This window comes from Eleutherodactylus coqui, chromosome 3 (genome assembly GCF_035609145.1).
Source record: "Eleutherodactylus coqui strain aEleCoq1 chromosome 3, aEleCoq1.hap1, whole genome shotgun sequence".
In the NCBI taxonomy this organism is placed as follows: Eukaryota; Metazoa; Chordata; class Amphibia; order Anura; family Eleutherodactylidae; genus Eleutherodactylus; species Eleutherodactylus coqui.
In genome coordinates this window covers 107,493,008-107,515,268 of record NC_089839.1, presented here as the reverse complement: position 1 = coordinate 107,515,268, position 22,261 = coordinate 107,493,008, and the positions used below count along the sequence as shown (strand labels likewise).

The window sequence follows — 22,261 nt, the reverse complement described above, 5'->3', positions numbered from 1 at the left end:
TGTAGCACCGATGATTGCTATGATAAGGCATTGCAGGACTTCTCTCCTGCAATACCTTATCGCTTCTCTCAGCAATCATAAGTAATGGCAATACAGGACGCCGGTATCCGACGTCCTGTTGAGATAGCAACCAGCCAGGCTCTCTGCGATAACATCGCGAGAGCCGGCTGAAGTCACAGAGGGAGCGCGCTCCCTTTGTGAACCCTTTCCCTGCCACGATCTACTCTGTTGCAGTGGGTGGCTGGCTATCAGTGACAGCCGGCTCCCGATGCCGGATTGCGCGAGATCTGTCATGATCTCGCGCTATCCCTATGACGTAAGGGTACTTCATTTTGCGGGAAGTACACCGCTCCCATGACATACCCTTACGTGCGTGAAGCTGGCTAAATACATCAGAAGACTAATGGCCTTTTTACACAGGCCGACAGTTGGCTAAACGACTGCACGAGTGCTGATGTCACCCCTCATGTCATTAGCACTCGTACAGAACATTTAGACAGGCGCAGTTCGCTGAATCGTGGACTTCTCGCTTCTATGTGAAAGGCTGAGAGGGGAGAGTTTACACAGAATGACAAGCCAGCGGTCCAGCCATGGTTTTTAAGCTGACTGAACAACACGAGCGATTTTTGTGAATTTACACTGCACAATTATTGGTCAAATCCGTTCTTTTGAACAAATGCTGAGCGATAATCGTCCCGTGTAAAGTGACCCATAAGTTGAATATGCATGTTTAAGGTGCAGTCAAAAAATACAGTAGCTGTCGGTCAAACAAGCATTTTACGAATGAGTGTTCTGGCTAACATATTCCTTTCCTGCTTTTACCACTTAGGCACTGGCTGAAATTAGACATTTACCATCAGGGGACAATTGGGATGCCTACATATACATTGGATTGTTGCTGAGTCTCACAGATTTTTATATCATTTGTATGGACAGCTGCTACAATCATCCCTAAAAGTAGCGTTAGTGTCACAATATTTTGTATTAAAACAGGGCTAGGCAAAATACAGAAAACTTCCTAGATCGGTTAAACCGCTATAGAAGTCAAATTTTGCTTTTCATTGGCAAAAAAAATGAAATAAAGGACAAAAATGTAGAGAGCTCATTTGTCCATATCTGCTCAACAATCTTAAATGGACAGTTGCATCAGAAAGTATTCAGAGAAAACCATAATTGTTTGGCTTCTTTATTTTGGCATTACTATGTAAATTAAATAAACAAACTAAAATATAGTCCTTCTGCAGCACTCAGCACAACTGGGACACATCATGAATGGAGAGGAAACAGTTTGTTAGTTCAGGGCTAATGCCCACAATCCGCTGCGTTTCACCACAGCTATTAGGTTCTTTTGAACCTAATAGCTCAATGTACATGCTGCGGAATTCCGCAGCATGAAATTACCCGCGGCATGTCCTATTTGCCGCGGGAATACACGTGGACGGCTTCCATTGTAGTCAATGGAAGCTACCCATCACACTATAGTTCCGCTGTAGCACAGCGAAAGTATAGCATGAATACGCGCCCCGCCCACCGCTGGCTGCGTCATATGATGCTGCCGACGCATCGTGTGACACAGCCGGCGCATTATGCGCTGTACTGCGCATGCGCACCGGCATTGTCATGCGGGAGCTACGGAGGTGAGTATGGGGTCTTTGGGGGGGTGCAGTGACGGACTCCACTGCGGTATTCTGCCTGTGAAGCCCGACACGGCTGTGGGCACGAGCCTTTACTGCTGCTGTAAAAAGATGTTACCTGCAAAGTAATCTCATAAACTAGTAAGAGGGGGATTGGAATGACAAAAGGACAGCTTTATTTTTCTCTTGACAAACCTAGATAAAGATGCCTCCTACCCTTGAGGTGCCCCTGACCCCAAGATCCTCAACTCTAGTCCCTCACCCCATATCTCAATCCCTACTCTCTTCTTGCTTGTGCATTGCTAATGTTTATTTGGTCTCGCCAATAAAGCATCTGTCAATTTGATAGACTAGATAGAGGTGCTTCACTTGTATAAAACATAAATGAAGTCTACCTATAGACAGAAATATCTTTTGTATAACTACATATGTAGAATATCATTATAATTATGGTTTATTCCAGCGTTACCTATACAATTATATACACATCACAGCATCATGGTCAAGTAATGCAAAAGGACTGTGAAACATGTAAAATACTTTCTCTCTCAATCTATACCAGAGTTTCCCTTTTGATTCTGCTCAATAGCAATGTCATTGTGTTGAAGTTCATAAAGCCTGAAGCCTGCAAACTATTGAAATGTAATACAATTGCGCATTACACCTGACATTTTACAAAAACCTCTCCAAGCAGTACACTTTTTATGTTTTATGACTCAGCCTGTTTGTCTAGACTTTTAATTAGTGTCGGTACATTTAGGCTGTGCTCACCCGGGCAGATTCCAATTGCAGAATACGCAATCAACATCCGTGTGGGGGATCCGCAGCTAAATGCAGCCATTCAGAGGCATGTACTTTCGCCTTTTCGCTCACACTTGGATATGAATCGTGTATTTTGAGAGCATAGGAAAAATCACAGAATGCTCTATAAGGGTGCCTACCCACTTGCGTTGCCGATTTTCGCGCGTGAAAAACGCAGCGTTTTTCGCGCCATTTTCGCGCGTTAATTTCGGAGCACAACATGAGGCGTTGCATTTTTGCAGCCCTCCATTGACAATCATGGGTGCATTAAGAGAAAAATAAGGAGACATATGCAACTGACAGTTCCTAAGTGAAAAAACCCCATGAAATGGAAAAAAAACCCCAGATGGACAAGAACACATTCTATACTAATTGCTCTTGAGAAAAAACGCAAAACGCATTTTAGCATCGCAGGAAAAAAAAACGCAAGTGGGTAGGCACCCTTAAGCTGCAGACTCCACGTAGATGGTCTCCATTGAAGTCAATGGAAGCCGTCCAACTCACAGCCGATATGGAATTCACATTGCCTATGGGCTGCGGGTACCTACATTATCGATAAGCAAACCTTAAAAAAGAAACTGCATTGCAGATGACCGATGGCGAGCCACCACGATCATCCGCAATACAGATTATTCAGGTATGCAGGGTCACCGGCCAGGCTCAAAGCCTGGATATGCTGCGGGCCTCCTGCATGCAAAATCGAAAACACCGGGGATTAATTAAGCTGCACAGCTATTTAAATCACGGCACGGGTGTATCCCACACCAATTTGAACAGTCTCTGGCAACGCAGAAATTATAGTAAAATGTGCAGATAGACGTGCAGTAGCTCAACAAGTCGCACTATCATGTGAGGCTGCCTTTATACTTTTATCTGTCTCCATTTGCATGCAAACATTTTAGCAATGTGTGCTTTGGGGGAGTAGATTTGGCAGGGAGTTGCTCAAATAGTCCGGGTGAAGTTCATATAGCTTTATTTATGCCAGCTTCATTTATTTAAGCACACCGTGTTGTCACATTGAATGGAGCTGTGGCCACATATGTGCTCCACCGCTGTATTCATTTCATGGGAACTGATGGTCAGCTACTTCGGTCAGTCCTATTGGAATTAATGGAGGGGTGGAGCACATGCGCAGCCATGGTTCCACTCAATGAGACATCCCTGTGGGTCGGTTCAGCAATCTCGCAGTGATGAGAATAGGAGGACACTGAAACCCTGTTCTTGGGATTGGTGGTGGTCTCAGTTGTAAAAACCCACCAATCAGACTTTTATCACCTATCCTATAGATAGATGAGAAAAGTCAGCTGTGAGACAACCCCTTTAACCCTTTCCAATCCAATTTGTATCCTGGTTTGCCTAGGGGGTTTACTCTTTTTCTGCCGTTATACAACAGCGCTATATGCTGGCTAAAGCCAGTACTGCATGAGCTGACACGTTGGAAAGCCTCCGATAGCAGAGAGGCTGGCAATATACAGTAAGAGAACCCCGAAGGATGTCTTCCAACATCGAAACTGTACAGCCTTACATCATAATGCCTTCAGATGTCAGACAGTGGATTGGAAAGGGTTAAGTTTACTCTAAGGAGATAAAGAGGGGATCAAGAGAACTTACTAATATTTCTGCCTAGATAAAATCGAGCTGAATTACTCTAGTGATGCTTTGGAATAGTCTTGAGACATTCTGTAAAGTGTCTGGACTCAGTGAAGCACAAAAACACATTTATATTCAATCTTCAAAGGCTTTGAACACATTCCAAAACCCAAATACTTAAAGGAATAAAATACTCTGCATTAGCTAAACACATGCCTAGAGGTCACAATAATATCCTGTGACTAAATGTACTTAATACCCTAAACTGGGAAGAATTTGTAACGCGAGGTATAAGACGACTTAAATTTTAATCTAGTGATAAAACCTGTCAGTATGTATTATTATTTGTGTATCTTGAGGACAGGATTTACCAACATCAAAACACTGGGACAAGGGCAAATAATGTGACTTTAATAATAAGTCATGTATTTTTTATAGTGGCTGGTACATTACTCCTTAAAATATTCACCTCTGCAGCTGCAGAATCTCGTTTTTATAAGTAAGGGGATCTACATGATATGAACTCGGTCATGCTTTTCAGAAAGGGATCTGAAATAGGGATGAGCGAGTATACTCGCTAAAGCACTACTCGTTCGAGTAATGTGCCTTAGCCGAGTATCTCCCCGCTCTTCCCTGAAGATTCAGGAGCCGCCGCGGAGCGGGGAGCTGCGGGGGAGAGCGGGGAGGAACGGAGGGGAGATCTCTCTCTCCCGCCCGCTCTCCCCTGCTCCCCGCCGCAACTCACCTGTCAGCTGCGGCGGCCCCCGAATCTTTAGGGACGAGCGGGGAGATACTCGGCTAAAGCACATTACTGGAGCGAGTAGTGCCTTAGCGAGTATACTCGCTCATCCTTAGTCTGAAACATCTGAAGTGTGAATTATGATGTTCTTCAGCAGCTGGAACACAGACCTGTATAATACACATTGCAGCTCTTCAGCAACTTCTTTATGTTTAATCGATTTTATTAAGGTCTAGCAAATACCTTATCAAGGAGGTCCCACCGGATCACATAATGAAGTAGAACAATAAATACATGACATTTACATAAGTAACTTTGAACCCTGACTTGTAGTTGCTACCTTTTTGTTTCTGATATATTAGTATTCAACAGCAAGTGTAAACCGTATACTATGTTCAAAATTATAGTACTAATTCAACACTTATGCAGCAGGCAGGGGTGCTCTCAACGACCTCAGATAGGCAAGATTGATTAAGTGATAGCCCCTTAACTGTGAGTTTCTTTGAGACGGAACTGCTGAAGGAGACCTCCGGGGATCCCTCTGCCGCTAAGATACTAACATCAATGCAATCTCGATGTACATTGTCTTGTGTCGTGTCATATGACACTGATTGCTATTAAACACTTCAATATATCAGCCATGGTTTCTCCATGTATAAGGGAAGGTATAGCGGAGAGAGAAAAGTAACAATAGAAAGAAAGAGGTTAAAGGGGAAGAGAGGGTGGGAAGGTAAGGGGAAGAGGGATGGGTTATGAGGGGAATATCTGCAAGAGAGGACACTCGCCCGCCTCCTGTATCCACCATTGCTCGCCTATTCGAAGAATTTATGGAACTCTGACGATTCTAGGAAAAGGGACCAGGCCACACACTTTCCAAGAGAGTCCCCGTGTTCTGGATGGGCTTCCGCCATCAGTTATGCATATTCTTGGATAAATTATACTATCGTGGGAGGGCGAGTACTCCTCCAGTTCCTGGGAATCACGGCCCTTGCTGCTGTAAGGAAGTGATGCAAGAGGCCCTTTTTTTATTGACGACAAGCTCCCAGGGATGATGTGAAGCAGTGCAAGTTGTGATCGGGTGACCATCCCATATGTCACTCTCTCATATATAGAGAACACATCCTTCCAGAAGGGCATTCCCACCAAACATGAAGCATCGTCCCCACCGCAGAGTTACATCACCAGCACTGGTCTGAAAATGATGGGCATATTTGTTGGATTAGAGCAACTTCTTTAAAGGGATCCTGTCACCTACTTTTATCCCTATGAGCTAAACCTATGGGCTGAAAGTAGGTGACCCGCCGATTCCAGGGATGCAAGTGTTATACTTACCTCTGCTGTCATTCCTCCGATGTGAGCGCTGAAAGCTGCCACTGAATGCTAAGTGATGTGCCCATTATAAAATTGGAATAGCTTACAGGGCTAAAAGTATCTGACAGATTTCCTTTAGCCTCCTAAAGACCAGAGTATTTCAGATCTAAAACAACCAGTCACTTTTTAGTGATTTTACCCATGTGGTGGTTTTATGGCTCTATTTTTTTTTCTTGGCCTGCCCAAATTATTTTACTGTGTTTTTTGTTTTGTCACATATAGGGCTATTTTTAATAACTTTTCTTCACTGAGATTTTTATCCATTTTTTTATTTAAATTTTTTAAAATTTATAGTTCGTTATTTTTAAAATTATTATATTTACATTACAATATATAATAGGAATAGATTCACCATTTTGTTTTGGACGTTTTGATATATAATTTGCATAATCTCGTATTACATGGTGAATATGGTGACTGTTTAGGTTAGTGTCGGCAGTGGGTCATTTTATTTCTATATATATATATTTTATTCAGTTTTTAAAAAAATTATTTTAGTAATATTTTTTTTTAACATTTATGACCCCCATAACATCCACCTCTGGGGAATGTTCACACTTTTTTTTTTTTTTTTCATTTCATACTTTCCCACTGTAACTGGACCATCCAGATGGGAACATCCATAGCAGTCCCACAGGAGAAAACATCCCCCTAGTGTGAAATTAGTCACTGCCAGAGTTGGTCAGGGATCTGCCAGGACCCTGCAGCTCTTACATGCTGGGGGTTGCCCGAAATCATTTGATCAGCAGTGCAACTTCCTGCGTTCTCTACATGCAGGGGAGAAGGCATAAATCAGTTAAAAACAGCTTCTGTCTTCTCCTCCGGGTCCTCAGCTGTGTCGGACAGCTGAGAATCGGACCTGCTCCTGCTTGATTGCAGGAGCTTTAATCCCATGCCATATATTTACAACTGGCCAGTTTTAAAGCCTAGGACTAAGCGCCGTATATTTATGGGTTAAGGGTTTGAAGAGAGAAGGGCTCGAAATCTCAGTCAATCAGTGGTTGGCACAAGAGGAGGAACTTACTAGGAAAGTGATCTGTGATTTTGTTCTAAACTATAATAAAACTAATTTATTACATAAAAATGAAATCTAGTCCAAAAACATCTGCTGACATATTTAAGATGCATATCAAAAGATCAAATTGTTGGAATTTGTGAGGTCTAAAGGGCTCTTACACAGCACGATAATTGGGCCAGAACATTTAGTCCACTGTTGTTTCACCCGATTGTTAAGTTGTGTAAGGCCTTAGTCAGACGGGCGTTTTTTCGCGCGATTTGCGCATGCGTCCGGCGATTTTTTAAAACCATTGCTTTGCAATGGTATCGGACACTGCGCTCGTCCGATAAATTATAGAACAGAAATCGCAGATCGCACCTATCTGCAATCTGCGATTCCTGTTCTCTTCTCTATATGCGCACAATGGGGCCGGCGACAGCAGCGCTGACCCCATTGAGAACATATAGAAGACAAAACATTCTCCTCTGCCACAGCTGTAACAGCTGTGGCAGAGAAGAACGATGTTTGCCCATTGAATTCAATGGAGCCGGCAATACAGCTGGCTCCATTGAAAGCAATGGGCTGCCGGCGTGCGCGGGATGAATTGTCGGGAAGGGCTTAAATATATAAGCCCTTCCCTGCAATTCATCCAGAAAAGTGTTAAAATAAAAAAATATATATACTCACCTGCTCCCGGCAGCCGGAGTTCCTGTCTGTTTTTCTGAGCATCCAACTCTTGCAACCGTACATCGTTATGGCTTTTGTTGTAATGCTAATATCCTTGCTTTTCCAGATCTTTTTATTCCTTATATTGCAATCCTACTTGATCTCTTGATCTCAGGTCCAAATTGCTTGTTGTGATCGATTTTGGATTAAGGAAGATAAAATCTTGGACCAACTCGACTTCTTTGTTGTTAATTTTTTATGTTCACTGCCCCGTTGCCTACTGTGGTCATGACTTTCATTTTCTTGCTGTTCAGGTACAGTTCCTTGCGTTCTCTTTGTTGCTTTTGCACTCGTCAGATAAGGGATTGTAGGTCCCTTTCACTTTCCGCAAGCAGGGTTGTGTCATCTATGTATCGAAAGTTGTTGACGTTTCTGCCACTGATTTTGACTCCAATTTCTAATTCGGCCAAGTTGCATCGCCTTATGATGGTTTCTGTGTATGGATTGAAAAGGACTGGTGATAGAATGCAGGCTTGCTATACACCTTTCTCGATTCCGAACCTATCTGTCTTTCCAGAAGCAATCCTGACCGCTATTGGCGATTACGGTTGCTCAAACTGGCCATACATGTTCAGTAACACTGGGTGACGAACGAAAGATCTTTTTGGGAATGTTGTTTAACAACAGATCATTTGTACTTGAAATATGTATTTTTGAACAAAAGATCTTTTGTCTGGTTTTTCAGACAAAAATGTCAAACTTGTGTGACTTCTTTGCAGATGATGATTTTCTATCATGGGTCAGTTGACACAATAGTTTGGTGTAAAATTTCATCCAGCAAACAATCATTTTGATTGAAATCGTCCGTTTTCATCAACTTTAGTCTAACGTGTATGGGCACCTTAATTCTAGAATAAGGAGGGAATTAAATGAACAAAATACAAATTGCACTGATTTTACCTACATGCCTATACACAATCTACTCAGCTCATTCTGCTCCATGACACGATGCTGGCAGATCGGACTGCATGTTTAACATGGCAGATTCCCTTAAGTGCTTTAATTAAATCCCTTTGGTTTGCATTTAGCAAAAGTAGGTCTAGAATGCTCCTCACCAATCCTTTCATCGCTGCTATATAAACCTACAACAATTCAAAGTACAGAAGCCCAGAAGCATACACTATACGGACAAAAGTATTTGGACACTGCATGTTTTTCAGAAAAAGAGCTTTATTATTCTATGTAGTAACACGTCGGCCCTCCTTTTGCTGGTATTACAGCGGCAACACGTCGAGGCATACTTTCCACAAGTTCTCTGTAAGTCTGGGCAGGAATAGCTCGCCATTTCTCGTGCAAGACTGTAAGAAGAGATTGTCGTGAGGATGCGCGTGGGTGGCGGTGTTGTACCCGTCGCTCCAGTTCATCCCACAAGTGCTCCATCGGATGAATGAATAGTTATTACAAAATGAGCAGCTTTTTATTTTACCCATGCCCTTCCCAGCATATCGTTCGGCAAACTCAGTATTTGCTGAAAAACATGCAATGTCTAAATACTTTTGTCCATATAGTATATAAGGGTTACAGAAGTTGCAGCTGAACCTAAAAGGTGCAACATGAAGCTCTTAGGCCCCAATGCAAAATTTTAACATTCCCCCTGCCTCCATTTTCCTATGGCTATGCCCCTGACTTCACCTATCCTGCCACATAAAGCAGTAATTGCATAAATAGCTCATGATGCTAGAGGGCCCTGTACTATTTTGCATTGAAGACTTTACACTATACTACTGCAGATACTAAAGTTTGCTAGACAATGCCATTGCAATGCTTAATCAGATTGACAATCCCATAGCAGAATAAAATATCATATGTAACTATAGTTAGAATGCTCCAATTCTCCAGGTGATTAGTTGATTGACCAGACGTGCACCATAGGAGACAGAAGCCGAAGTGCCCTAGCTGTCCTCACTCCCAATGAAATCAATGTGAGCTGAAGTTGGTTATTATACTTCTGGCATTTCGGCCTCTAACACCAGGAATGGATGCAGAAGTGTAATATCCGTTTCAGCTCCCATTGGGAGTGAAGCCAGCTAGGCCCCTGCCATCGCCTGTGATGCATTGACAGCGGGCTGGGTGATCAGCTTATGAGCAGGGATCTCGAGGAACGGATCCTCGATGATTAATTGTTGTTAACCTGTTTTGAGAATAGGTCTTCAATAGTTTTTTGCCTGGGAAAACCCCTTTAAAAAAAGGAAAGCACTAAGAAATATGCCATATTACTGGATTGTAATAATCACTATAAATACTAGATTATGGGCTCCTTTATTCTCAGCCTTCGTGAAATTAGTTTGTACGCTCTGTCCAGCCATTTTATTCGCTTATTCGTATAATTTTAGATCTAGTGAAAGCAACTGTCACTATGCAATTATATCATTTGTAGGCTTTCACCATGCGGCAAGTGATTGATTATTTTGACTTGTGAGGTAGTGTTTTCTTTGTTGACAGTACAGTTAAGTAGGCGTTGCGACAATTAATAATCACATTGAGAAGTATAAGCATCCTGAAGACTTTGATTAATTTTTACATGAAATTTGGATCTCTTCAGAACACCTTGTCCTCCCATCTGTTGCTGAAGAATAGAAAGCTTGCACTGCAGTCTGTCAGGTTGGCATTCTTTACACCTTCTATTTTTTTCCTTTATAAAATGGCATCCCTGATGAGACGCATATTAAATTGGCAAGAACATCAAATAGCCTTGAAGGGCAGATGAAAGTGTAAGGACATGCATAATGGTGTTTTAGTCTCCAACATATCCACCTTGCAATATACTGTAGAGGTTAAGCATTATAATGGTATTTTTGGCTTTTTGTTATATCCACTGTCTTAAAGGCACAGCATTCTGATGTCATGTCAGTAACATCATATATCACTATATAGGCACCTACCAAAAGAAAAAGGCTCCCACCTAATGTTCTGTGTAGGGACCTCCACCAGCACTGGTCTGCCTTGGTGCACCACATACTTCTCCTCTTAGATCAGAATCTGCACAATTTGGCAGTAGGAAGGGGTCAAAATTAAAATTGGCAAACCTCTAGGAGCCGCAGATAGGTTTTTAATGGTTTACTTTGTAAGTAAGCCACTGGAAACCTATTTTATAGATACTGCTTATATAATAAGTAGGTATAAGTAGCTTACTACTAACAACAGCAGTGAAGGCCCTCTAAAGCAACTTTTATCATTGGGCAGCATTCAATTCAGAGAAGGCTCAGGGAGCAGTGGTGCGCATTATGTTCATACTTACTATATATAAAGATTCTGGGCATCAATGCTCCTTGAGCCTTATCAGAACTTAATGATAGTCAGATGACTGGCCAAGGGTCACATGATTGTCTGAATTGAATGCTGCCCAATGATAAAAGTGGTTCTGGAGGCCTAACTTTACTACTGTAGTAAATAGCCATAGACCATTGGCTGCTAAGAATCCTCTGCCGGGCCACATGTTCTGCAAGTCTGTCTAAGACTGTCGCCAGCCATGAAGTTACATGTTGGCAAACTAATAGTTCCTTCATGAAAGACGCAATACAGAAAAGTATCTGCCAAAATACTGTAAGGGGGTAACATTTTTCCAGTTTTATTGTTCTGTGTGATGCTTTGTTACACAACAGAACTGTTGATTTAAGAAGAGCTGGGAACAAAGAGCGAGTCTCTGTACAGGAAGGACAGGCTGAAAGTCGATGTATGTGCAGCTACCACATAAGGACTTTTGTTGATCCTCATATACAGGCAGTGACTTTAGAACTAAAACAACTACCGTAATGCAGATTCACCAAATTTGTCGATACACACAGGGACTTATTTGACTCAGGAACGGGACTTAAGCTCCATTTACGATTGTCGTTTGTATGAATGAATGAATTCAACAACTTTTTTGCTTTCAAATGTTGAGCGTTTACATGTAAAGATAATTTCCAGCAGGATAGTTCTCGACCGCACACACAAGGGGGTCACAGGAATGCCTTCACAACATGGTCACACTTCCAGGGCTCGCTTGGTTGCTAGATGTATCACCAGTAAAACACGTGTGAGACCATCTGGGATGCCAACTTCGACAATCTATGAGCTGGATGATCTAGAGGCTCATAGTATACTACAAGAAACCTAAATGCCCGCCCATATCAAATCTTGCATACAAGATAGAGGTGGCCCAAAAGGGTACTAGAGCCTCCATGCCCATCCGTATCGCATCTTGTACCCAGGTTTTAGGTGGTACAACAGGGTACTAGTGGCTCTGTGCCCACCCGTATCACATCTTGTATCCAAGCTAGAGGCGGCCCAACAGAGTACTAGAGGCTCCATGCCCACCCATACCACATCTTGTTGTCCAAGCTAGAGGTAGTACAACAGGATACTACAGACTCCATGGCCACCCGTATCACATCTTGTATCCAAGCTAGAGGCAGTATAACAGGGTACTAGAGCCTCCATGCCTGCTTGCATCACATCTTGTATTCAAGCAAGAAGTGGCCCAGCAGAGTACTAGAACCTCCATGCCTGCCCATATCACATCTTATATCCAAGCTAGAGGTGGTAGAACGGGTTACTAGAGTCTCTATGTCAACCTGTATGACATCTTGTATACAAGCTAGAGGCGTCCCAACAGGGTGCTAGAGCCTCCATGACCGCCTGTATCACATCTTGTATCCAAGCTAGAGGCGGTATAGCAGGGTACTGTATCCTCCCTTCAAGAGGCCAGTTTTCCACAATAAATGATCCTTTTGCTCTGATATTGCTCACCACTTAGTTATATCAACCTTACAATCATACAGAGACAGTTTCATCTCATTACGACAACTTCTAGGGGAGGAATTGGTTCTGACAATGAGTATATTTGCTTAAACTATAAGAGAACTATACCTGTTCACTCAATCACATTTCTGTTCCCATCTCAGCAGCTCTGTGCTTAAGGCTAACTTCAGACGGATAAGCGATTTCCCTGTGGATGTGAGGTTTTTTTTATAGCTAAACCGCCTCACATCACTTCAGGGTCGTAACGATCCTCTGCTGCAGCTGAGAGCCGCAGCAGATGATCGTGGAGGATCTCCCATTGTTTTCAATAGGGAGACTTCACATTGCACTCGTGTGCATCTAGCACGTGGTGTGTGCCGTCACCGACCACATTGGAAACAATGGGCGATGCAAGAGCACGCCCAAAGATAGGACGGGTCCAGAACTTTTTGTGGGCTTGTATCCAACCAAATTACTCAGACATTCATATTGCTTTAGGGTATAGGTGAGCCACTCATTTACTTATGAATCAACCTCTTGTTTTTCGTCCTGACCCTTCCCATTTTCTACCCCTTGCATATTCTGCTGTGGTGCCTATGTAGAGGGCTGATACCTCTGTTTTTTTATTACTTTTGTTAAAATGTTTTAAGCATGTGTTTTTTTAACCACTTAGTAACCAGCCTATATTGTGCCTCAAGAACCAAGCGATTTTCATAGTCGCATTGCAAGAGCCATAACTTGTTGATATAGCCGTATGAGGGCTTGTTTTATTTTAAAGGGGTTTTCCAGGCATAAATACTATTGATGACCTATCGTTAGGATAGGTAATTAATAGTTGATCGGCTGGGGTCTGAACAGGCATGTGATGGAGTTTGACTACCGTCTAGGAGCACAATAATCACACAAAGAGGAAGCTGGAGAGTGAGGCTTTTATAGGACATCCAATTGGGGAGAACAGGTTGAAGCCAAACAGGAAACTGGATCAGGAGCAGGAAACAAGGACAACGTCATGGGGAGCTATCCAAAGGACTGGATAGATCAGCAGGTAGAGCCGCCACCTGGAGTACAGGAGCTCCTGGGTTCGGAGTCCTGACAAAATAAGTATACAGTATGTGGAATAAATAAGTGCTTAAATAAGTGGGCTATAGATATTCTTCACTTTTTATCCTATCTATACTCTTATGGGGAAGACTATTAGCTCTATTGGTGGTGAAGCCTCAATTTCTTGACAACCCCTGGAAATTCTAATATATTGGTATCTTTAGCATAAATGAATTGAGCCGTTGCCTAAACCGAAATTGGAAGAAAATATAATGTGTCAGTTACTGTCTGCAAGTCTACAAAATAATAACAGAAAAGTGTCACCCTGCATCAAATATCTGATGCCAAGCGGGGGCTTTGTTACTGTCTTAAGGGCTCTTCTTTCTAACATCACAAATACTTTGCAGACAGACAGCGCTCACTTGAAATGCTTTTGGACTTGGATAGCTACACAACAGCCCCGTCAGACAGTCTACGTGTCATGGAGCCCTTGCATGTATGATACAGAATTGTGGAAAACACGACACCCTGCAGGATCTATAAAACAAGTATCTTCTACTAAAATGTGACTGGTGTGTCTACAATGTGTCGCTCTGCATCCAAATCAAGGTAACGGATCAGCTTTTAGGTCAATCAATACAACTACAAGGAATGGCGTTCCTCGTGCCAATAAGACTAATAACATCTTGTAGGTGAAATGAAGAGGCAATTTAGCGAAACCTGTTCGCTCAGAAAACAAGAAAAACAATAAGGGCTCGCTCGCACAGGCACATCTTGGCTGCTTATGTTTTATGTGCGAAATACGCAGTGCTAAAACCGCATGGCTTTACATTGGGCCATTCAGACCTGTGTGTTTTATACATGTGAGAAAAACACAGCATGTCCTATTTTGGTGCATAATACGCCTATTAGGGCTCCTTCATATGATCTTATGCACACACTTCAGCGCAATGTATTAGCGCTATGAACAAGGTTGATTTGTGCTCGTTTCTGCGCATAGTACTGTATTTTTAGCACTACTGCACATAGTACTGTACATGGGACAGTAATAGGCACATATACAATAGGGTGTGCGATGAATGAAAAAAAAAAACCACGCAGCCGTGTGCTGTCCTTGGATTAATATGGACAGAACATAACCCCAAATATGCCAGTGTATCGGGGGCACCTCTTATGTGTTCCAGTGCTTGTGCCGATGCATGCACTAAAATGCTGAATCTGGAAATCAGTCTTGGCAGTAACTCCAGATGTAGCAAAATCTTACCTTAAAGGCATTCTGTCATCAGATGCCTGCCGCCTGAACCACAGGTAGCATGAACCAGGGACAGGGATGCTTATTGCCCCCATGAGTGTTTCAGAATAAATACACATTGAAGTTTAATTCAGAGATGAGCTCTAAGTTGAGGGGCCAGATGGAAAAGTAACGCTGCAGACTGCGCTATTTTCCTGTAGATAAAAACGGAAACCTAGCGGTTTGGAAACAAACTGCAGTCTTTCCTTTTTTTTATTTAACCCCAAAGAAAGCAATGGGCAAAAAACTGGTGTTTTTTTCTGTTTTATTTCAGTCTCTCTCCTTCGAAAACAGAGCAGAGAGACGGAAATCCTGAACTGACCCCAACACAGGTGTGTTGGAGGATCGGTTCAGAGCCTCCGGCGCAGATTCGGCATAAACTACCAGACGAAAAAGTTATACATGCAGTCAACAGTGTCCGTTCGGCACAGTTTGGTTCCGTTATGAGACGGTTCTGTTCATCCAGGGGGTTCCGTTTTCCTGCTCCCATGACAGCGCAGGAAAATGGACTTCCTTGGGCAGATGTGAATAGAGCCTAACGGGGCTCCAAATTCAACAATATGAAGCAGCCATGTGTAAGGTAAAAAGTGTCAGGCACCAATGCCCTTCGTTGTAAGAAAAACAGACTAGATATGCAGCCAGTGGACTCTTACATTATAAAACCCACCAATAGAAACAAACAAAGATCAAACCTAACAAACTATTATATGTATGCCCAAGCCTCCAGTAACCCAACATATGACTCCCCAGCTCTCATTCTCTGTCCGGGCACCCCATTCACCTGCGATTCTCCTTGCTTGCTGCCTATACCAGAGCTGGGGTCACTGGGGAGGTTGCTGCTGTTAGGACCCAGCTATATTGCTATTTACATGCGGTCCCAGGTACCATTTTTACACCTTATTTCTTTATAATATCTATGCAGATTTACGCTATGGAGCATCTTTTTCATTTCTTTCTTCCTATTACTTTTATAGAACTCAACCCTTTTAACGGTTTTTGTTCAATGAGCTTTAGAGCCCCCGTTAATATTTGGTGTGCAAGCAATTAATATACATCATAATTCCTAACTGTTTGAATTAAAAAGAAGAAAAACTTTCCACTTCGGCTGTTAATTAAATCTGCAACAATAATATTTTAAGGAGCAGCCAATTAGAAAAAGCTGGCTGCAATTTTCAGAGTTCAAAAGATCATTGCCAAGTTTTCATTTTGATTAATGATTTGCATTTTGCAGGAATAGGAAGAGTCTGATGATTTGTAGTTGCAATGAAACCAAAGATTAAAGGCTGTTTTTATAAAACGAAGCATTCCTATTTATGTACATTAAATCCATGGGAAAACTACAGGTTTCCAAGCTCTGCTCCCACAAGACGGAGGCAAGAACAACTTGGAGTCAGTTTATAGTCCAATATGCACATAGAAGTCAGCAAGGCATAGTGGCAGCAGTATGAAGTATACACAGTGGTCTCTCCAGTTACAATGTCCTCAGGATACAGTCTATTCAACACACAACCCCACTTCCATAAAGCTTGGGACGCTGTATAAAATGTAAAGAAATGTAAAGCAAAAAAAGGGATTCGATGACATATAACTATATTTAATTCACAATACAACAAAAAAATTAACACATTTAGAAATTGATGGCAGCGACACATCTCACAAAAGTTGGTCCAGAGCCATGTCTACCATTGTGTAGCATCCTCTCTTCTTTTTACAACAGTCTGTAAACATCCGGGAAGTGAGGGACCAATTGCTGGAGTTTTGGGAGAGGAATGTTGCCCCATTCGGTATCAGTGTATCTTGATGCCACCAGGAAGTCCTGGTGAAGTCAAGATTGACAGGGGGTCACGCCTCCTGTACCTGATTGGCTGCACAGCTGGCTTGCCTGGAGGTCCTGGCAGGCCACTAACGTAACGCAGCAGCTGCAAGAGCTTGCCATTCAAGGCGCCCTTGGTCTGTGGCCACCTCTAAATCCCTTCCACGGTGGCGGTGGTTCAGAAGCCAGCATCCCGCAGTGTGCCCACTTCAAAGGTCCTTCCCCGGCTGCAGCTCTGAAGGCAGCACCCCACTCTGTGTAGAAGAGCAGAGCGGGGTCGGCATGACAGAGGGCAAATTGTCCTGAAGCGCCTTTGGCAGCGGCGCCGCAGAAGCCGCTGCATTTCCTCTAAAGCTGCCTTGAATATTGCGCTCCGAAGCAGGGAGGACACACCGGCAAGGGGCCTGGAAGTCACAGACGCCCTCCACAGACAGCAGCAGCGCAGTAGGGAGCTGGTGGCGGCCCGCTGCACTCCCTGACATGTGTACCCTGCAGAGAGCCTACAGGGACGAACGACACAGAAGAAAAAAGCGGCTGGCGCATGCAGCAGGAGGCCGACAGCTGGCAGCCCAGAGCGCCGAGGACTGCCGCTAAGCTACGTACAGCTGCTCTGACACAGATATTATGATTACCACCTTCCAGAACCTACAGCACTTGACCCTATCGGGAGCTGGGGGTGTGACAGGGGCGTTCCTTCTGTCAAACCCCTAGCTTCCAGTGGCATCAAGATACACTAATACCGTCCCATTCTTATCTGACATAGGATTCTAGCTGCTAAACAGTCCTGGCTCATCTTGGTGTTTTGTTTCATATTGTGCCAGATGGTTTCTATTGGTGAAGGTTGTGGGCTTTATTTCTATTTGTAGAATGTTCATTAGTTCATCTTTCAGCAGGACACGAAGGTTTTCTTTTCCTTTTGCCATTCTAGTGCTGTATGTAAGCCACAGGGACCTGCAAGTCCACGTATGCAGAGTGTCTCCCAGGGAGGGGGTTACCTTCCCTGCGGTTCACGTTGTATTTCAATAAAACGAGGTTGTTTTTTAAAAAGGTGCTATTCCCCTTCCACAGAATATGGCATAAACATCTGATAACGGTAGGTTCCTACTTTGGGACTTGCTCTTATCTTGAGTTAGGCCAGGCTCACATGGGCGGATTCCAATTGCGGAGTCCGCGATTGGCGTGGAGGATCCGCAGCAAAACACAGCTATTCAAGGGCATGTACTTTCACTTTTATCGCTCATACTCTTGCATACGAAATGCCTCTTTCGCGAACTGAGGAAAAATCGCAGCATGCTCTATCTTGCTGCCGACTCTGCACAGACGGTCTCCATTGAAGTAAATAGAGACTGTCCGACCCGCAGCCCATATGGAATTAACATTAATACAGATTTTTTTTAAAGAAAACTGTACTATACATGAACAATGGCGCTCCGCTGCAGTCATCCGCAATACAAATAATTCAGGGTCACCGGCCGGGCTCACAGCCAGAATCCGTTGAAGTCCTCCTGCATGCGGAATCCGGTCCGCCAGTGTGAGCCCAGCCTAAGGGTACCCATCGCCCCCAACTACCCTGAATGCAGTCGGGAAGACTGAATCAGGCAAGTGCATTAAAGGGGGTCCAGTTGCAAATTCAGTTTTTAAAATTACTGCCAAACGAGTGAAAATAATAAAACAAGGTGTTTCCCAGTGGTGACACCGAGGAAATGACGAGGGAGGTAAATATAACATATATTCCCGTACTGAGCGGGTCACCAACTTTCACCCCATAAGCTTAGCTCATAGGACTAGAAGTAGGTGACAGATTCCCTTTAAGGGCTCATGTCCACGGGGAAAAGAAGAATTAAAATCCGCAGCGGATTTTAACGCTTCTCCCGCGCGCGGATCCGCACCCCATAGGGATGCATTGACCACCCGCGGGTAGATAAATACCCGCGGATCGTCAATAAAAGTGATTTTAAAAAAAATGGAGCATGAAAAAATCCGGACCATGCTCCATTTTCATGCGGGTCTCCCGCGGGGACGGCTCCCGCGGGCTTCTATTGAAGCCTATGGAAGCCGTCCGGATCCGCGGGACACAAAAATCACATTTTACTTACCCGCTCCGGTTCTTCTCTTCGGCGCCGCGTCATCTTCTCTCAGCCACGGCCGGATCATTTTGCTTCGGCCCGGCGCATGCGCGGGGCATGTCACCGACGTCATCGTGCACATCCGCCGAGCCGAAGAATGAAGATCCGGCCGCGACGAGAGAAGATGACGCCGCCGCGAAGAGAAGAAACGGAGCGGATCGGAGGTAAGTTTATTCTCATTTATTTGCATTTTCAGCGCTCATGTCCGCGGGGCAGGAGGGACCCGCTGCAGATTCTACATGTAGAATCCGTAGCGGGCCCGATTTTCCCCGTGAACATGAGGCCTAAGGCATATTAAGTGCTTTTTTACTTTTTTATTTGAAGGGGTTTTCCATGTAAAATACTTTTGATGAACTATTACTAGGATAGGTCATCAACAGTTGATTGGCTGGGGTCCGCCGCTCGGGATCCTTACCGATCAGCTCTGACCACTAGGGTCAGAGGGAGTGAAAGTCATTGCTCCGCCCCTTATAGTGGGCGGCACTCCCATAGCTGCGCCTGCTTTCACAAGCGCTGGCCACTACACAGGGGATGGAGCTGAAGCTTCTGCTCACACCTGTCCATCCTGCTGCTGACAGCGGGTGCCCGATCAGGCGGAGTCCTAAGTGGCGGAGCCCAGCCGATCAACTATTGATGACGTATCCTGAGGTCGTGATCAATAGTGTTTTCCTGGGAAACGCCATTAAAAGGTTTTTGTCATGACCCTAACATTTTTACCAGCAGCTGAGCCATTTTAAAATAAAAATACGTCATATTTGCCTTTCCTTGGACCCCCGAAGCGAAGCTGAGCGGCTCACATTGCCCCAGCTCCGGCTTCAAGGTAGACAGCCAGGCAGAAGCATGTGACCGCTGTAGCCAATCAGAGGCCGCAGCATCACCATTGGCGCTCCTGATATCAGCCTTGGATCCCTGATGTGTGGGGACGTGATGCTGCGGCCTCTGATTGGCTGCTGTGGTCACGAGCTTCTGCCAGGCCATCTACCCGGACACCCGGGCAGTGTGAGATGCTCAGCGCCTTGTTTTTTCCTCACCCATGATTAGCGAGATTTGTGCGGACTCTTTCGAAAAATAGAACATGTCGTGATTTTTCTATCTCGCAACTTCGCAAATTAGACCCACCGGAAACAAGTGTGAGTTTGTCTCCTTATCGCAAAAAACTCACTCATGTAAATGCCCCCTTATTACAGATCCCAAGTAATGCCAGATGGCACATTATGTAGCACCCCTGTGGCAGCTGCAGCACACAGAAGGGCACATATCACCCCACAACTGGCACCTATATGGGGGAACCAGTGCTGCCACTACAGATGCCACAGGCACTTTAGCTATTAAGTTGCAAGTTGCCCCCAGCACAGCCCACACTCACTCTCTGGGTGTCTGCCCCATGGCGGAGCTCAGGCGGTGCCCGGGATCCCTCTTCTTGGCTTGTCTGGAGGACATGGACGCGGCTGAGCTCAGTAGTAAGCGGCGCGTCTTCTGGTTGCTAGGAGACGAGGGCGGCGCGTCCATGTAGCGGCTGCGGGGGTGCGCACTGTGTATGAGCAGAGCCGTCCCCGCCCCCCGGCGCAGCTAGTTGTGGTACCATCCGGCCGCTCTCAGTGTCCTCCGTTGGCGGGCGGTCGGTCGGTCAGTCAGTCTGTCGGGGCTGCGGCTCCTCGGACTCGGCGGTGCTGTGTCTTCACTGGCGGCTATAAACCGCTGCCTGCTCACAGGCCTCATTCACACGAGCGTATTCTGCACGTATTGCCTCCACAAGTAATACGCTGCGCATCAATCCCATAGCAAACACGACCGTATGGTAAAACGTGATGCGCAGCATGTAGAAGTTATTCGCGGCACGGGGTTTCTTTACATGCGCCATTTTCTGCGTCCATTTTGAGTGGGGCGAAAAACACGCCACATGCTCCATCTAACTGCGCGAGCGTGCACAGAAGGCCGCCGTCTGAGATTGTGCAGTGAACTGTGCAATTTTGTGGGCTTAATAGAAAGCACCTGGGCCTAGTGAGTCAGCTGACCTGCTTGTTACAAGTAGGCGGTCCCATTCCAACATGGCGCTGCCAGGAGCGGGCTGGTGTGAGCGGTCTCGGGATAAAGTACAGTAAAATGCGCCAATCCGGGTGCATTAGCCTGTGATCTTGCGCCATGCGCAGCGCATATACATCCAGCGATAGCGAGCGTAAATGCATGTACACTCGTATGAGGCACCGTCACGCGTGTGATGTACGCTAGCAATATACGCAATTGTGAGTGTAACAATGGCAATCATGTACTTTCACTGACGCGATTCATCACGTATTATGTGCGCGTAATAAACGATACAAATACGTACGTGTGAGCCGGGTCATAGTCTTAAAATGCGCGTTTTGGGGTGTTTTACATCCGCATGCCACCCACTCAAGTCTATGAGGTACGAACTGCGTATTTTGCACGGCGGTTTCGTAATACGCTCGTGTGAGGGCACCTTATAACGGGAGCAGCTGCTCCAACGTGCATGTGGTTTTCTTGAAAACGTAGAGGCGTTATCGTGTCATTATTGGCTCTGCTACATCAGCCCGCTCTCACACACGCAGACCGTTAAACGCTGCTCAAAACCGCGGCATTTTATGGTGATTTCTATCGGCGTTTTTGAATGCATGGTGTTTATTAACGCAATCCATCTGTGATGTGTGATGAGGTGTGTTAAACAACGCAGAGAAATAGAACTGACCGCGCTCGGAAATTGCAGCGTTTTCTTCGAACGTTGGTCCGCAGGGCCTTATTGAAATCAATGGCGGCATTGTACCGCAGTTAGTATAGCGCTCGGGACGCCGCACTAATCGCAGTAAAAAGCGGCGAGCGTGAGAGCGGCCGGCGGCTGTTTGGTACTTCCAAAGTAACAGCAAAAACACACGAGCGAGTTCTATGTTTATCGCGTGTAGTATCAGCGTACAGGAATCCTGTCACATAACTAAAAAATACCCGGGTGCAAGGGAGCCCGAAATATGGATTATCCACAACATGTTCCTTCAATATCAAAGCTAGGGCCCGCGAACGTATTGGTAAACCGCTGTTGGTAAACACCGGCTCCGCCAGCAGAGACGGCGTATGTCTGCGAGTGCACTGCACATGCCACCTATCACACGGGCGTGCAGTGGGACTCTTTCATAGTGGGGTTGCGTTTTAAAACACCATCCGTATGCAATACTACATGAGAGAAAGGACTAGCCGGGGTTTGAATAGTCAGAAAGAGCCCCAGTTCATGCGCTAATACGCTCCGTAGCGGCGAGTATATCAGCGCATGCGCCCATGTGTCTTTGCCCTGAAAATCAAATCCATTCATTTGAAGGGAGTTGTTTTGGTGGCAAGCACCGGGATTTCTCTAAACCTCATTCACATACCTTATTTTTCGCTCTACAAAGAGGAGGGGGGGG

The 22,261-nt window shown here is 44.8% G+C and overlaps 1 protein-coding gene across 2 annotated transcripts in view; it reads right to left on the bottom strand.

The window, feature by feature from the left end:
- ADGB (androglobin) overlaps positions 1 to 20,326 on the bottom strand; it is a 243,210-nt gene extending 222,884 nt beyond the window's left edge. For both annotated transcript variants that reach the window (XM_066595947.1, XM_066595948.1), the window contains exon 1: positions 20,218 to 20,326. In XM_066595947.1, coding sequence (XP_066452044.1) covers positions 20,218 to 20,291 — 74 coding nt within the window. In that variant the 5' untranslated portion in view covers positions 20,292 to 20,326. The remainder of the gene's footprint in view (positions 1 to 20,217) is intronic.
- Positions 20,327 to 22,261: the final 1,935 nt, after the last annotated feature.